Genomic DNA, 18,517 nt, shown 5'->3' on the forward strand with positions numbered 1-18,517 from the left:
GTAAAAAACACCCAGAAATGGGATTTGAACCCATTTAAAAAAGCAAAGGGAAAAAAAAAAAAAAAAAAGGAGAAACTTGTGAATGAAAAAGAAACTTTGAACGCTCCGGCACAGACGGTGAATGCTAATGACGCACCGCGCATCTGTCCAGACGATCCTCTTCTCCAAATGATCCAGAGTCAGTCCATTAGGCCAGGCGCCAATCTCCATATCTTTGAACACAATGTGTCGACCTCCCCCGCTCATTGATGCTGCCTCAATACGAGGAAAGGTGGCATCCCAGTCGGTCCAGAAGAGGATTCTGGGTAAAAAAAAAACAGCAGCAGTTAGCATCAGTTAACTTCCTGGTGTTTTAAGCAGTTATGACAAGTCATCCAAGTCTTACCCCGGACCCTAACTGCCCCCTGTTACCTGACCTCTGTGACCCTGCCTGTCTACCCCTGTAACCTGTCATATGAGATAGCAACACAGGCTACATCGAACGATTCCTCCAGATTTATACTTTGTCAACAATGACAGTGTTCTGTAAAAATGATTCTGAAGCCGACTTCAGAGCGAGGCGTTGAGTTAAAGACTCATTATTAACACACAGTAACGGTAACAGGTCAGTTATTATGGTACGATCAGCAGCAGTTCGGGTTCAAGCCTGTGTTTGTATCTGCATTGTTTGTCGAAGCCGTTACAGTGTAAAGAGTAAAGAGTTTTATGAGTGAATCCATCAGCGGACGGTGACGGCGATGATTGTCCAAGAACAGCACCAGTGATCCAGTTCAACCCTCAACATCTGTGACAGGCTCTGGAATGGCAGGCCATCTGTTTTATTATTACTTTTCACAGCTCAATGAGGCCTGAAAATGAACAGTGTCCCGGTCCGGCCCAGAACACATCGCTTCTGTCCTGACACGGTTCACAAAGTCGGCCGCCGCGCGGGAGGAAAATGGATGTTTAGGCCTAAATCACGCAGCGACGACATGGAAATAGTGTTAGGAAGAAATATCCATGTCTGGATCAATAGCAGTATTCACTTGATAAGGCCCCGCTGATCAATGAGCCTCTCCTCTGAGTGGATTCAAGTAATTAAATTAGAATTATTGCCCAGGAATGGAAATGCATCTTTGGCCACAGAGAGCTCACATTAATCCTGCTCTAGTCCACATCCTCAGTACCAGTTAGGCCACCACACGCAGTCATGAGCACAGATGTGAGGACCAGTTCACACAAAAAGGGGTGAAGGGGGGGAGGGTGAGTGATGGGGAGAGAGAGAGGGAGAGAGGGAGGAGAGGGAGAGAGGGAGAGGTTGAGACAGAATTATAAAGTGTTAGAGATTAGGAAAGACGGAAGGAGAGAAGACGGACAGAAACCTGAAGAACACACATTCAGCAGATGTTTCTAACCTTGTCAAGTAAATACCTATATATATAGGTGTATATACCTATTTATAGATAATTATAGATATAGGTAAGTATATATACAGTTACAGTGGAAGTCATTCCTCTGGCTCCTGCAGTAAAAACATGGTTTTAAAGTCTCCCCTCAGACTTCAGAGGCTGTTTCTATTTAACACACATCTACATGATGTGTGATCTTTACACTTTCAGTTTGCTGGAGCGATGATGTTGTACTTTTGTCTGAGCCAAGGTTTAATTTCTAAAAGAAAAACAGAGTAAACCACAAACAACCACAATCATTTTCACCGTAAATAAAGAATTTTATATGAAGTGTTTTCATCTCGTACTCGACTTGTTGACAGTAAAGAACCAGGAAAACATATCAGATCAGATTAATACCCCCCACCCCCACGACCCCCGCCATGCTTCTTACTATGATAAATAACTATCTATTTTGGAACTTGGGCCCTGAGGGACATGATGGACAGCCAGATTTTTTCTTGACTTTAATTCCAAAGATGAGCTCCAAATGTTTCCCCCTATATCATTCCTGCAGAGCCAGTGTTGATGTCAGCGGACCAAGAGCGGAGGACGGGCTGCGTCTCAGCTCCAACCACTGGCATCACTTCAGTGTAGAACTCTGAACACAGCAGGCGTCTTCACACATCAAGGCTGACGACGACGTGTTTTCATTTATTCCAATCATCCCACGCTGCCTTGATGGGTGGAAATTAGCATTAGCATCAGAGCACAACATACCCCTGCCCGGGGTCCAGAGCGATGGCCCGGGGGTGTTCCATCCCTCCAGCGATCAGTGTGGTGCGCATGTCTCCGTTCAGCTTGGCCACCTCGATCTGGTCCAGGTTACTGTCGATCCAGTACAGTTTCCCTGTGATCCAGTCCACGGCCAGGCCCTCGGGGGTGGCCAGCCCATGTTGGACCACCACCTCGATACCTGTCACTCCTGGAACAGTGGAACATGACAGGATGGAAGATGAGAGTATTTGGTGTCAGATACTGCAGTACTGCACAGTAGTACACAGCTCTACCACAGTTTCCACCTAAATGCTATCTGTAATCTAGCTGTTGATAATCATCTCAACATTTGGGACTTGGAGGAACGCTGCAGCAGAGAGAGGAGAAGACGCCGCTGCACGGCAGGGAAATTAAGGCCAGAGAACTGAGTTGAATGTTTTTCCGATCATAAATTTACAGAGTGAATGAGACCGACTGATTCATTAGTCCAGAAGAAGTCGATTCTGAAGAGGAAACAGTGAAAACTGCAGCACCTGGAGATTCTGGTCTTTCTTTCTTTTTGCTTTTTTTTGCTTTAGTGAAAATGTCAGACTGAGAAGAAGAAAACAGCATCATCACCAGAGGTTTGTGTCAACGGGTTTAAAGCTATGGTGCAGGGGCCAGTTTTAAAGTTCCACCTGGTTAGAATAGATATATATATTATAGAACAGAATAAAGTAGAACAGCCTGGTAAATAACAGCAAGTAACTCAATGCTAATGTGAGTAAATACAGACATCTGTAGTTCAGTACAGAACATGAGACATGTATTCAAGGCTGAATTCAATTTATAAAAGAGAGCGAGAGAGAGAGAGAGAGAGAGAGACAACAACAATAGACACATTAAATAGTTCATGAACTGAATGACTTAACTGAAGTGCAACGACAGTGTGTGTGTGTGTGTGTGTGTGTGTGTGTGCACGTACCCCCGGACTCAGACAGCCTCCCCCTGTAGATCTTATCCTCCACCACGTCTGTCCAGTAAAGAAGGCTGTGATTAAAATGGAAGTCTAATGCGATGGTGTTCCTGAGGCCCGGCACCAGGAGGCTGTAGTCCCGCTTGTGAAGGTCTATCCTTCTTATCTCATGCCGGATTGAGAAAATGATGAAAGCCTCGAAGGAGTCTGTCCACGAGAAAGACGGGGAAAAAGAAAAAAAACACATCAGATCAGGTCTGAGTGGACAGAAACGACCACTGACAGAACCACTGACAGAACCACTGACACACCGACTGACGTCAATATTCATCAATATTCACACTATGTTCCGTTGGAAGACTTTGTCCAATCATATTTGAGCTCCGTCAGAGTCCAGGGTCAGGAAGCCTGGATCAAAGCTCAGTACCGTACGGAGCCTTTGGCTCCTCCTCTGGGTTTATGGTTATGTTTTCAGAATATATGCAGATGAACACAACTTTGCCCCCTACTGGCTGTATTACTCGGGAGCCATGCCAAACATAAGGCACACGTGGGAGTCTGTAGGCGGCGCCGTTTGAAACGCGGCGCCTATTTACATACACACGGGAAGCGTGAACGAGGTTCACGGCCTCAACAAACCAGGGCTGACCAACATTTAGTTTAAAATCAATGGAAATAATAAGAGTTGATTAAAAAGTTGCACATTTTCACAGGGGTTTTCAGCAACTCCACTACGTTCCTGTTGCCTTTGATTCTGTTATAAACGAACAAAAGTTCACAGCACAGCAGGGGGCAGGAGAGAGTTGCTTTTGTCCTTTAGATATTTTTGTTAGCAGCCAAACATAAGGCTCGGGCCCCGTTGGATGTGCGTGCGACACATTTGCATCATGTAACATGTAGAACGGCACCACAGTCACACCACAACAGGCTGCCGTGTTGGTCAGAGTTTCAACACCACTGGATGATCCTGGTGTTTTACTGGTCAGTTGTGGTCAGGACCAGGAACATTCTGGTTCGGAGGCTGAGGATTTTTGGTCTGAACTTCCCTGACGTCCATCTGTCTCTGGAATGGCTGTTCACACACCAGTCACGTATGTGTGTTTGTATGTATTCCATGTGTATTTCCAGACTCAGGCAGGTGTGAGAATGCTAACGGATCAACACTTCAAATCCAGACTGTGAAATGACTTCAGAGAAGTCAGTGCTACTGTGTGATCACGACGCCACAGTTCAGTTCAACTCCCTCCCTAAAAATCTACGAGAAGAGATTACTGAGGTGGAAGGTGGAGGTTGGGATGGGCTGCTGCAGGAAAAAAAAAAATATATATATGTTGTTTGTAAAAAGGAGAGTTGACCTCCTGACCTCCTGCTTCTAGGCTGCTTTGATGGATATCTGGAGGACAGACAGTGGATTTGGACAGTTGTCAAATAAAAAACCCAACTTTTTATGATTCATTTATCTTCAAACACTTAATCCGTCCAGGGTCACTGGAGGTCTGGAGGTAATCCCAGAAATCACTGAGAGGGGTTGGAGGGCGGGGGGGGCCACATCCTGGACGGGGCCCCCGTCCATCACAGGGTCAGAACCATTCACACTCACCTCCAACACCGATGGTAAATTTACATTTAAACCCAAAAAGACTGTAGTGTTCGTCACATCGGTCAACAACACACTGAGAGACGACTGCTGTTGTTCTTTGTACGAGGCTAACATGCTAACGAACATGCTAACCTGTACCTTATGACACGGGTATTCAGTTTGAAGTCATTTCCTCATCAACGTCTGGTTTACAAGTTTTCAGTCAAAGATGTTTTAAAATAAAACACTCAACAGCATTTTTTAAACTTTTTTTTTTTAAAGTCCAGACATTTGTAAATAATTTTGCGAGCCTCTGAACTAGTGGGTAAAACTAATTACAAATCAAATCCACTAGATCACAGTGGCTGCATTCTGAGCTTGTCTTCTCCACCGAGGCCGGCTTCAACCACATGAACTATTCCCTGCTCCAAAGCAGCTTCGCTTTTGTGAAACGTTGTGAAAGTGAAAATCCATCAAACTCCAAAGCGCAGCCTTTGTTCACGGGCCTTGTATCTTCACAGCGCTCTGGACTAAATAATACTCAGAAAAAAACAGGACTGTTTGCATATCAGCGCAATTAAATTTGTGTCCTTGCTTCAAAGACACACTTCAGTGCTGTAACACCACGACTTATGAAGCTGCGCAGGAGAAGAATTGCACCTGCAGGTTCTCCAAACTTATTTTATTACAGAGATATGCAAAGTGAACGGAGGTGCAGATGTGTGTTCATGACTTCAAAGAATCCAATAACACCTCTTCTCACCGCCAAATTGGAATGTTTGTGCTTGTATGAAAAGCCTGATTTACGATCAAGCTGCAGACTTCTGATTGGCTCTCTGAGAAAACTGTATATTCTTCTTCCCGCGTTAATGTAAGATTAGAGCCGTGACTGCCATCAATCCTGGAGAGGCAAGTAATCAAAACGAGGTTCATAAATCTGAGTGTGACAAGCAAACAAAACCTGAGTGTGTTTGAAGCCATCTCATCAAATACATTATTTCATAACAGGATCAGAACTGTGTGAAGTTTGAATTTTAAATGTGATCTCACATGCCGTTACAGTAAATCATGTTTTTGTGTTTTTGCAGACGAAGACTCTCCTCTCTCACTGCTGCGGTGGTCGGAGAGTGAAGGAGACGTTTTCTTCTCTCAGCTTCAGATGGAAACAGACAGGAATCATCGTCTTTGGATCTGAACCTGATTGGTTGTGACCCCACACTTCTCTCAATCATCATCTGACACGATCTCACACACGCCTCTGCACTACCTCAGCACTTCTACACACACCTAGACCACACTTATACAACGCTGCAGATCAACTGCTGTCACGGAGGTTTGAGTAAACACCAGGGAAAAATATTCCACAAGAAATTCTGCTCCGAACGACGAGGTACGAGATAAAAGTGAGTTCTTCAACACAAACCTTCTGTTGACCTTTACGCTATCAGTGCTAACGCTATCAGTGCTAACGCTATCAGTGCTAACGCTATCAGTGCTAACGCTATCAGTGCTAACGATACGAGGGACAGTTGACGTCGACCCCAAAACACGGTAACGCAGCCTCCTTTGAACGCCACTGTTTTTTAATTTGTTTTTCTGGAATTTCACCGTGGACCAGAACAGCTGACCCCGTTATTCTAACATGACTTATTCACTACGTCCAGTCCAAATTATATGACAATTAAATAATTTTGCGAGCCTCTGAACTAGTTGGTAAAACTAATTACAAATCAAATCAACTAGATCACAGTGGCTGCATTCTGAGCTTGTCTTCTCCACCGAGGCCGGCTTCAACCACATGAACTATTCCCTGCTCCAAAGCAGCTTCGCTTTTGTGAAACGTTGTGAAAGTGAAAATCCATCAAACTCCAAAGCGCAGCCTTTGTTCACGGGCCTTGTATCTTCACAGCGCTCTGGACTAAATAATACTCAGAAAAAAACAGGACTGTTTGCATATCAGCGCAATTAAATTTGTGTCCTTGCTTCAAAGACACACTTCAGTGCTGTAACACCACGACTTATGAAGCTGCGCAGGAGAAGAATTGCACCTGCAGGTTCTCCAAACTTATTTTATTACAGAGATATGCAAAGTGAACGGAGGTGCAGATGTGTGTTCATGACTTCAAAGAATCCAATAACACCTCTTCTCACCGCCAAATTGGAATGTTTGTGCTTGTATGAAAAGCCTGATTTACGATCAAGCTGCAGACTTCTGATTGGCTCTCTGAGAAAACTGTATATTCTTCTTCCCGCGTTAATGTAAGATTAGAGCCGTGACTGCCATCAATCCTGGAGAGGCAAGTAATCAAAACGAGGTTCATAAATCTGAGTGTGACAAGCAAACAAAACCTGAGTGTGTTTGAAGCCATCTCATCAAATACATTATTTCATAACAGGATCAGAACTGTGTGAAGTTTGAATTTTAAATGTGATCTCACATGCCGTTACAGTAAATCATGTTTTTGTGTTTTTGCAGACGAAGACTCTCCTCTCTCACTGCTGCGGTGGTCGGAGAGTGAAGGAGACGTTTTCTTCTCTCAGCTTCAGATGGAAACAGACAGGAATCATCGTCTTTGGATCTGAACCTGATTGGTTGTGACCCCACACTTCTCTCAATCATCATCTGACACGATCTCACACACGCCTCTGCACTACCTCAGCACTTCTACACACACCTAGACCACACTTATACAACGCTGCAGATCAACTGCTGTCACGGAGGTTTGAGTAAACACCAGGGAAAAATATTCCACAAGAAATTCTGCTCCGAACGACGAGGTACGAGATAAAAGTGAGTTCTTCAACACAAACCTTCTGTTGACCTTTACGCTATCAGTGCTAACGCTATCAGTGCTAACGCTATCAGTGCTAACGATACGAGGGACAGTTGACGTCGACCCCAAAACACGGTAACGCAGCCTCCTTTGAACGCCACTGTTTTTTAATTTGTTTTTCTGGAATTTCACCGTGGACCAGAACAGCTGACCCCGTTATTCTAACATGACTTATTCACTACGTCCAGTCCAAATTATATGACAATATTCTCACTTGTGTTATTTACAGTAGTAATTATCAATTGTTGGCTCGCAGGCCAAACACGGCCCACTGAATCTGTCCAATCCAGCCAATGACTGGATTCCAAAATAAACTTTAAATAATAATATTAGACAAAAATGTGGTTTTTATTTTATTTCATTTGAGTGTCCAGCCCCAAAGGAGTCGGTCCAGAAAACCTCCTCTGATTAAATCAAACTCTTTGGCCCAGTGTTTGGACTGGATGCCTTCACTGACACAACTCTACTGTAATGAAATGTAATAGGCTGTAGATATACAGAGAGTAGATCCTCACACCACTCTACAGCTGGATCATTACTGTATATATGTATGGGTTTTTTTCTCCACACATAAATCAATATATAACAACACTCACTGGTAGTATTGGATTTTCTGTGATTTCCCAGTGAGACCGAAGTAAGAACCCACAGAAACTTCCTCTTCTCTTCACGGAAAGAAAACACTTTTTTAATAAAACACTGCACAGATTCAGCCAAGGATTCCACGATGGAGGAGCTACCTGATCAATCTTTACATCAGCTGCACAGTTTCGATAAAGACAGGGGGCGCCGTCTCCTCACCTGTGCTGTGGCAGCTGTCTCCGTCCGGGTCCAGACTCCAGCCTGGGTAACAGGAGCACTTGACCGTGGTCTTGTACTGCTCACAGACCTGGCTGCACCTCAGGTGGCGGCTGCAGTAGTCCACCACCTCACACGTCTTGTTGCTGGAGTCCAGATCCAGCCCAGGTGGGCAGGAGCACACCACACCTTTCCCTGGTGCCACGGTGCACTGATGACTGCAGCCCCCCCTGGCTACGAGGCACAAATCTGCATCAAAAGAGGGAGAAGCCAGACATGAAGAGAGGAGACGATTTGAATATTTAAAAAAGAAAAAAAAATTCTAGAAACCCAGTAGTTGAGGAAAGCTCGCAGGACTATCAATCAGGAGACTATGGGTTCGAGTCCCAGTCTTTCTGTAACAGTGGTCTGATACCAGCCAGTACTGGAGGAGACTGGAGAATCAGTGACTCTTCAAAACAAGACGTTTTTGTCTCATCAGTTGATGTTTTGTCTGGTCCAGTTGATCATCACTGACGGATCGTTATCATCTGAATTCTCTCTAAATCTTTTTATCTTTCACTGTGATTGGCTGTGGGTCAGAAACGACCCACAGAATGGTACTGGTCCACGGACCGGGGTTTTTGGACCCATGTCTTTCCCACTGAGGACCAGAAAAGTTGGTCCTCCTCTGGTTGTGTTTCTCATTTTCTCTCCCAGCTTGAGTGCCAGGAAGTGGGCGGAGGTAAAGTGGACGACACAGTCGCCGCTGCCAACGGTGGACACTACTCCAGCTGAGCTGGACCAAATCAATTAGAACCTTGTGGTTCTCCGAGCCTCATCTCTAATTGGCTAAGAGCGGCCAAAGGATCACGTGTGCACCGACTCTCCAGGCCTGGAGAAGAGACACTCCAGGAAATTATCCAGGAAACATGTTTACACCGTTCACTTAGGAAAATTGGACGGCTGAAGACAGACACATGGGAGTGTTGTCTTCTCTTCACAGACGGAGACAAACAATTCCACGAGGGCAATTAATAAAAACTTGGATCATTTTTTGGTCATTTTGTTTCTCAGTCTCAGAACTCAAAGTAAAAACTAAGGTAAGAAGGTGGGAACTGTTGACCACCAGAACAAAAGAGTGACTTTGAAATAACTGCTATGAACAGAGGAAACATCAATGAATGAGTCACAAACACCACCAACCACAAGGTATTTTATAATGTAAATGAATAAAAAGAATCCAATTAAATGGTAGTTTATCCTAAAAAAAAAACAAAAACTGTAAATGTGTCTGTTGTTGATGTTTAACAGAGCTGTGTATGGGCAAGAATCTGTCGATACGATACGTATCACGATGCAGGGACGAGGATACGACATATTGCGACTGCCAGAACAGCCAGTCAAACTGATGAAGTAAATAATATTTCTTGACTTATATAAATATATAATCTGACCTCATGCGACACTGGTGAAAGCACTGATAAACAACTGTGACTGTACCACAGATGGCTCCTTCATCCGAGCGGTCGGCACAGTCCACTTTGCCGTTGCAGATCTTATCGGGCGTCAGGCAGACGTTGCTGTTGTTTGCACAGGGATACTTGGGCGGTTTACACACAGCTGACTCACAGGACTCTTCATCGGAGCGGTCTTCACAGTCGATGTCCCCGTCACACACCCAGCTCTTTGTGATACATTTGCCTAAAGTGGGGGGAGCGGGGGGGAGGAGGGGGAGCATGAATGAAATGGTTAAGATGAAAAATCATGTCAGATTTTCAACTCTTTTTTTTTTTTGCTTGGGAAATCATAACTTTTCAACTCTTTTTTTTTTGCTTGGGAAATCATAACTCTTATTTCCACATTTGCTTTTGTTTAAAGTAAAAAAAAGAATAAAGTAATAAGGGAGAAAATAAGGAGACAAACAGACAGAGAAAGTCCTTCTCAGTGCTCGCCTTAGGTTTGATTTAAAAAAAGACATTTTATTTGATTTTAATTAGAAATGCTGTTTTCTTTTCTCTTCTGTTTTTGTCCTTCAACAAATATCACTGCATCACCGTAACATTTGTTTAACACCTCTGACAGCCGTGTCCCATCCATCTGAATACTGTAACAGCCTCGTTATACACTGTATATAACGTGTATATAACCTGGATAAAAGAATCCACCTGTAACAGTGACTGAAAACGACCACTGGTGGCGTGTTTCTACCTGTGTCTTTGCAGGTGAACTTGGCCTTGGGGTCACACATCCGTCTGGTGCCTTCACAGTCCTTCTCGTCGCTCCCATCTTCACAGTCCTTGTCTCCATCACACCTCCAGCGTTCTGGAATGCAGGTTCCATCTGCGACACAGTGGAATTCCTCCTCACTGCACTCTATCACAGCTGGCAGCACTGAAACAGAAAAGAAGAAGATATATTTAAACAATTACTCCATTACAGCTACAGTGATTTGTGGAGGACATGAGGGGAAAACAGTAAAGCAGTGAAGATGCTTTTTTATATATAAAAAAACAACAAAGTTTTATATTTATAACTCAGTATTAATCTCTGGACGCAGGGCACTTGGCAGCTACATTAAGGCCGGAAAGTTCCAAAGAGAAGAATTATTTCACATCCAGCATTTAAGTTTTATGTCTCAAAGATGTTTCTGTCTTTTTAATGACTCTCTGTTCGCAGTATATCTTCCTCCAGCAGGGGTTCATTACAGGGAAAAGAAGAAACTTGCAGCTGACTTGTGTTATGTTGTTGTTTGTGCTGCATGTGTTGGACGTGTGAAGGAGTCAATCCTGTTAAATCCTGTTTCCAACAGGATTTATTAGGACCGACTCAGCCATCATGTCAACACAACTCATTCATTTCACCACTTCTACTTCGCATCCACAATTATGCTTAATGTTTAAAAGTTGATCAACCTCCTGTCAGAAAAACAAAAACACCGTCTCCACCGTGAGAGCAAAGCCAAAACTGCCTCAGCCCCCACCCCCCCGGGGGCAGACAGGAGGAAGTGGTGAAGCCCGCAGCTCCCATCAGGAGACACTTTGATGAATCGTCTACACATTCCAGTGACAAGCAAGTGAGCTGTGAGTTTTCTAGGAGCGTGTGTGTGGTTTGGCTGGTAATTAGATTCCATGATTCAACTCCTGATGGGAGAACACCGCCCCCAACCGCCCCCCCCCCTACCCCCAAAAAAAAACAGAGAGTAGATAAAATGAGTCCCATGTGAGTGTGATTCATTTTTACACGTGTGAATTACGTCACCTATATTTAAAAAAATGCTCTGAATGTTGACTAAAAGTCAGGTTAACAAACGTCAGAGCTCATCACAACAACAACAACAACAACAACAACAACGACGACGACGACGACTGAAGGTCAAACACGGGGGACACGTGACGAGACGATCCGCGGCGTCCTTCTTACGTGCAGCTCCACCTCTGCAGGTGCTGTTCTCATCACTGAAGTCTCCGCAGTCGTTGTCCCCGTCACAGACCCACTGGTCTGGGATGCAGCGGCCGCTCGTGCACTGGAACTGGGTGTTGGTGCACGAGTGGACGCAGCCCGCCTCGTCACTGCCGTCTCCGCAGTCGTCATCTGAACAGGTGAACACACGGACACACGGAGCTCAAACACTGAGGGTGTCGTTAACAGACGTTAGCAGAGACGTGACGTGATCTGTTCATCGCCCCCGTCTGGCCGTTACCTGAATCACAGTTCCAGTTGACACTAATGCAGCGTCCATTGGAACAGCTGAACTGGGTCAAGGCCTCACAGGTGGGAAAGGCTGAAACAGAAATAAACATGTACTTTATATGTTTTTGTAAATCGCAGAAATGAAAGTCTGCTCTATTTGATTCTGTTCTACTCATCTCTTCTTTAGTCTTTTCTATTTTATTCTATTCTTCATTCTTAATTTTACTGTATTCCACTGTTGTTTTTTTAAGTCCCAGTCTCAGATCCTAGTCTCAGACTCTGTTCCATCTGAACATCAGTTCCTAACTCTGGAACAGAGGGATCTACATTTAGAATCACTAGAGAAGAGAGAAAAGAAAAAGAACATGAACCAAAACCAGGAATATTGGACTGGGAATATCAGGATATTTCAGTGTGTCAGTATTTTCTTACACCTCTACTGTACTCTCTTCCTCCCTCATCTATTCCAGCCTATAATGTAAAAAGGCTAGCAGCTGGAAGCTAATTACTAGCACTGTGGTCCGACATCTGTTTCAAATTCCACAGCAGTCATGGAGAGAGAGTTCATGAAGAAAATCGTTCAACGTTGAAGCATCAATATTCCCTCCCAGGTTTCCTGGAAGCCTGTATTCCAACACACCGTCCCATATTTGGTGACGGTGATGTCAGGTACAACATTTATATTCCCATTTGATCCCATTCAGGGTTTTTCGCCCCGTCTTTCTCAGATACTGTACCTGCAGTACAATCTTTATTGACTTTGGCAGGAAATGCAAGACGACTTTTGAATTGATTTGTTGGCATCTACCGCTGGTGCCTGGAATATCTGAGGCTGTGTCGACGAGACGCAGAAACTTTATCAGACGAGTGTCTTCTGCGTTTCCTTCAAATCTGTTAGGTCTTACTGACAGCATGACTGCTTGGAATTTAACATCCATTAAAAATGAAACATGGCCATCCATAAATAATGAAGGTTTCAAGTAAACACTGAGGCCCGGCTAAAAATGAAACACGAGCATCCATAAGTAATGACCGCTGCGAGTGAACCCAGAGGCCCACGTCAGATCCTGTGTGACAACTACTAAACTACTGACAAACAAAAATCAAATTAGCATCAATCTTGACGGGAGCCACCACTGAGCTTAAGGTGTTCAAAAAAAAAAAAAAAAAACTCCTCCAGTGGAGCTACGAGAGCGGCGGCGCGGTGCAGCTACGGAGAAGTACTGCCTGAGGAAGGGCGGGCTCGGTGTGGGAGGGAACATGTTCTGCTGCTGTGCTTGATGACGCCTGGATGAAGCCAAGGCAAGAACTTTAATTACTGCTTCCACGCCGACTGTGACTGTGACTGTGACGGCAGCAGCTCAGGACACACAAAGACAGGCTGAGGTGACGGAGAATTGTCGACATCTATTCTTTGCTGCTTTAATACAAGAAGTGATTAAAAGTTTTTTTTTTTCAACCTTCGAATCTTTCTGAAGAATTCCTCTTATTCATCCACCTCGACCGTCCTCACTGCACAATCCTTTATAAGTGTGTTTTCACATTTATAAAGGGTTTATCATTTTCATTTGAACCTTAAATCTGAATCCTGAAGTAAATGCAGAACTCACCACTTTTTGACTCAGATTTTTTTGCAGATCCCACGGCACCACAGAGGACCAACATCACAGGAGTCACTGCTGTCTACAAAACACGCACTTTATTCAGCGCCACCCGTCGGAGCTGATGTCATCGACGAGGGCACGTCTAATCCCAGCTCCCAATAACTCAACATTAATAATTCAACCACTGGAAGTGTCAGTTTGACACAGCAGTGCATGGAGAGGACACGGAAAACACTGAAAGATGTTAAAACTGTTCAGAGACAGGATCGAGGAGTTTAGAGAAAAAAAAAAGATCAACCAGACTCAGAAGAACTGAAGCTACCAAGTGATTAATTCATTAATTAATTAAGGATTGTTGTATGATAAAACAATTAAAGACTAAAGTAACATTACTCCATCACTCCCACATCAGTTTATGCTACATGTGTGTCCAGACAAACACAGATCCAACTCCAGGAAATATAATCTACACCACCAGCCTGATCCTGAACCTGGTGCTTCCTCCTCCTGACTCCAGAATCTGCTGATGTGCAGCTCTGGCTCCAACTAAACAAGCCACAAATGAACGTTTGTGGACAACACTCAGCAGGATCACATCACTGAGAGGGAAGTGAGTGCCGTAAACGCAGAGATGAATAAATAAGTGGTTGGTTTGATTGGCCTACAGAGAAGGTCCTTGAAGCCACAGAGACAGAAACTGGCTGAAACACATGGTTTTATGTTTCATATATACAGAATGTGAAGCGCAGCCACAGGTTCAGTTAAAAGGTCAAATCCTCATGTTGTGCTTTTAACGGCTTTAAGCAAAAAAAAAAACCATTACATTAAATTATTCAATGCGACGTCGACTCTTACGGCAACATTTTCAGTGTTTCCCAAATGAAACGACCAGAAATTGTCGGAGGCGTTTGTCCTCTGTAAATGAAAAGGTGAGTTTAATCTCAGAAACATTTGCTCAGTCGTTCTTCTTCAATCATCTTATGCAGCGTCTTTTTTTCCAAACCTGGTCGTGTCTGATTTTTCTGTCTTGAGTGTGAAGTATAGATTACTACTACTACGACAAGACACGAGGTTTTCTAAAAGATTCTCAAGGGCTGAGACTTGAATGTCAAAACCTTTCAATTTTTGATAAATATGTTCATTTATGTACAGGCTAATAAATCCCATGAATATGTACCACTGAGGAAAGAAAATGTACCCAAAGAATGAAAATGTGAAAATCTGCACAAATAAACCGATAGAAACTGCTATAAAAGGCCATTATCTGTAAATTATGAAATGATATGCAGACGACTCCATGAATTTTAACCCAAAAATGTACAGAAGTGTGACCCATGGTGTTATTAAACCCCGGTGCTCACTCACAGCATCCGATCTCCTCAGACATGTCTCCGCAGTCGTCCTCCTGGTCACAGATCCAGGCTTGAGGAATACAACGTCTGTTCTGGCAGGAAAACTGGTCGGCCTGACAGGACTGAGCTGGACGGGACGGGACGGGACAGGACAGGACAGGACAGGACAGGAAAAGACAGTTATTCAATGCAAAGTGTACACAACAGCTGTAATGAGCGGTGCGACGGCAGGCTGCTGGTGTCAGCCAAGTGCAAACTCTTTATCACTAAATTGTGCTACAGGGCATTAAGAGGTCCAAAGGCCACGGAACACGTGCTGCCGTTTGACAGATCGTCAGTTTCATACGGCTTGGCACGAGGCGGCGCAGGAGTGATATCTCACTCATGTGGAATATGCATGTCGATGTGAGGGTGAGAAAACATTCATCATCTTCAGGCTAACGCTCACTGATTGATCCTCCAAGGATAAAAAGCTCTTAGGAAGTATTGATGAGAACATGAAAGCAGGGTGATCCACGGTAAGTGTTTCCAACCATGAATGTTCTTCAGCTGTTAATGTCTGAAAAGAGCTCTCTCTAAAGGAGAGTGAGGACACTGTATGGAGTAGCAGTTATCACGTGGATGTTTGATTAAAAAGAAGACTCTCCTTTGTCCGTCACATAAATTAAACTTCATTGGAGTTCGGTGCATGTGAATCAGCTGTTTCACTGTCAAACCTACAGCTGAGAACCTCCGTGACAAACCTCTGGGCTGGATAAAGGCCGTCTTAATGTTTTACAAATATCAAGTCCTTTTTCACCTCACGTGAAAACTGGATCTAAAAGCACCTGAACGCCACAAAAGTGACCAATTGTTTTCTTCTTTATTGCAGGAGCAGGGAGCAAATCCACTGGGGCGGAGTGAAATCCGAGCGAATAATCAACGGCGCAGTCTGCAGCGGCTGTAAAGGGGGAAGTGATGAGTGAAAATTTTCATTGTTCTGCTCTGCTAACGGTCTCTTGTGCATTGTGTAAAACATTTTGAAGTGCCCCACTATATGGATGACAGACCTGTTAAATCTTCTCACTGTGTACACAGCCATGATGAAAACCAATTACAAAAGTACATCAGTGGAGTGAACAACAGCTGATGCGGCAGCATCACTTTTCTGCTGAAAGCACCAGAAAAAAAAAAACAAAAAAACAAACACGACGTTCAAACCCGTTTTCAGAAATATCCTCACATGTTTGGAAGCCAAAAAAAAAAAACTAAACAAAAAACTGACAGTGACCAAAAATGAACACTTTAAATTGGTTCTGTCATTCAATACACTCACTGTGTGTGTGTGTGTGTGGAGATATGGATAATTTCATGTACAGTACATGCTGAAGCTGCAGAGAAAATATATTTTATATACATATATATGTAAATATATATTATAACCATATATATTTACATGCATGTAAATATGTATGGTCATATTATATATGTATAGGTAAATATATAGACCCACACAAATATATATACACACATATATGTGTACATACAAACACAAATATATATACACACACATATATGTGTACATACAGCTGATACGTTGAAATGCTAACCGGTGCTAACCGGTGTTAGCGGAGACAGTAGCCTAGCCCGGTACATCACTGAGGTCATGACGTACCTGCACAGGTGACGTTGGCCTCGTCCTCGTTGTTCCCACAGTCGTTGGTGCCGTCACAGAGCCATCTCTTGGGAATGCAGCGGTTGTTGGTGCATTTGAACTGATCAATGGGGCAGCTGTGATTATCTGCCCCCAAACAAACAAACAAACAAACAAAGAAACAAACAAAGAAACTTTCTTTTTTCATCAAATAAACGTCTTCTTCTACTTTTTCCTTTTTTCTTTTCAAAGCAGCTAACATATTTTAATGAAATTCCAAAAACTACAGCGTCACAGAAGCCTGACTAATTTTATTTGCAGTCATGTCATTTCACTTTAATTGCAGAGTGACCATTCAGCCCTCTTTAATCACACTAATTGAGTGTTAATGAATTTCCCTGTGCCATTTTGTGACACAGCTGAGGGGAAAATGATGAATTACGGCTGATTTTGAAGAGACTCGAGTTCCACTGCTGAAGATAGTGGCCTGGAAATATCTCTGTGACGGATGACGCAAAAGTGTGCTTCACTGAGTCCAGTGCTCTGGTCAGATAAACTCTGTGATCACTCTGTGCCTTATCGCTGCTAACGTTTGATAAGCTCAGCTTAATAATAATTCAATAACAGGCTAGTCAAATGAGCTGGATGAACTGGACGCCTGGAACACTGAGGAGCGTCTACGAACCAGGACGGACATCATATATGATGACATATATGATGACATATATGATGACATATATACACACAAATATACATGTACGAAGAGGGATAGATGAGAGAGAGAGAGAGATGAGAGAGAGAGAGAGAGCATCTATGCACACACACACAGACATACACATGTATATATAAATACAAATAGTATATGGACATGCATACATACATAAACATATACATACCAACGTACACACATATTGACAAACATATATATGTTGGTTTTCCTTGTCTTTATAGTTGTTCGTGCTGCAACAACACTTCCTCCCTAAAACCCGTGCACTTACACAAACATAAATACACACAAATGTATTCATATAGTTTAAAGGCGCAGCCTCAAAAGTAGGAGCCTTTAAACTCTTGGGATTTTGGGCGTTCCTCCCGGTGAACGAGCAGAGACTCCGATGTTGGCCTTGATATTATTTTAAGGTACTCACGACAGCTGTGGCTTTCTTCATCGCTGCCGTCCAGGCAGTCGTCGTCGCCGTCACACTTCCACGCGGCTCGTATGCAGCGACGGTTATGGCACTGAAACTCGTCGTTTTTACAGCGCTGCGGCTCCAGACCGGTGCTGGAGGCTTCTGTGGGAGAACAGCGGCGAGAAATCAACAGGAGACCGCCTACGAAGGACGCACTACGGGGAAATTATTGTCATAGGTATAATAGCACATAAAACATGTTAATGTCCTGGGTCCCCGTGTGGAGCTACTGGGATTTGCCTTTCATTTTGGGCGATGTTTTTTTTTTTTTTTTTTCACTGTTATTTACTAATTTGTGGGAAAGATTTGCATGTGAACAGATACAGTTATTATTTCATCTCCGTCCCACAGGATCAAGTCAGGATTACAGCTCACTGGGACCAGATAAGCTGGGCGTTCTCACTACGTCTGATTCATTATACGCTCCTACCTGTGCAGGTGACATTGTTCTTCTCCAGGATCTGGTTGTCAGCGCAGGCACACACTCTGCCTCCTGGGATGGCGAGGCAGAGGGTACTGCAGCCTCCATAATTCACACTGCATGCGTTTTCCCCTGGTAAAGAAAGATCCCAAATAAGGCGTCTGCTGCACTCAACGTTACATTTTCATACAGCCCACCTGAGGCGACGTGACTTTTTTTTTTTTTAAATCTCCAACTTTTTTCACTGTGTGCTCCATAGCTGGGCTTCAGGGCAGACATTTTTAATTCTGAATAAACTTCACGCCTTAATGAAACTTGTTTAATTTTTGTTTCTT

At 43.6% G+C, this 18,517-nt stretch overlaps 1 protein-coding gene across 1 annotated transcript in view; it reads right to left on the reverse strand.

Moving 5' to 3' along the window:
* Nucleotides 1–18,517, reverse strand: part of lrp1bb (low density lipoprotein receptor-related protein 1Bb) — a 176,515-nt gene that overhangs the window by 86,577 nt on the left and 71,421 nt on the right. Inside the window, exons 15-26 of the mRNA XM_025063745.1 lie at nt 18,192–18,314; nt 17,720–17,863; nt 16,593–16,718; nt 14,952–15,065; nt 11,993–12,073; nt 11,713–11,883; nt 10,501–10,683; nt 9,793–9,993; nt 8,314–8,559; nt 3,109–3,306; nt 2,148–2,352; nt 137–301 (exon numbers count right to left, since the gene is read on the reverse strand). Of these exons, the coding sequence (XP_024919513.1) occupies nt 137–301; nt 2,148–2,352; nt 3,109–3,306; nt 8,314–8,559; nt 9,793–9,993; nt 10,501–10,683; nt 11,713–11,883; nt 11,993–12,073; nt 14,952–15,065; nt 16,593–16,718; nt 17,720–17,863; nt 18,192–18,314 (1,957 nt within the window). The remainder of the gene's footprint in view (nt 1–136; nt 302–2,147; nt 2,353–3,108; nt 3,307–8,313; nt 8,560–9,792; nt 9,994–10,500; nt 10,684–11,712; nt 11,884–11,992; nt 12,074–14,951; nt 15,066–16,592; nt 16,719–17,719; nt 17,864–18,191; nt 18,315–18,517) is intronic.

The sequence above is a fragment of the Cynoglossus semilaevis genome, chromosome 16 (genome assembly GCF_000523025.1).
Source record: "Cynoglossus semilaevis isolate Cse_v1.0 chromosome 16, Cse_v1.0, whole genome shotgun sequence".
NCBI lineage: Eukaryota > Metazoa > Chordata > Actinopteri > Pleuronectiformes > Cynoglossidae > Cynoglossus > Cynoglossus semilaevis.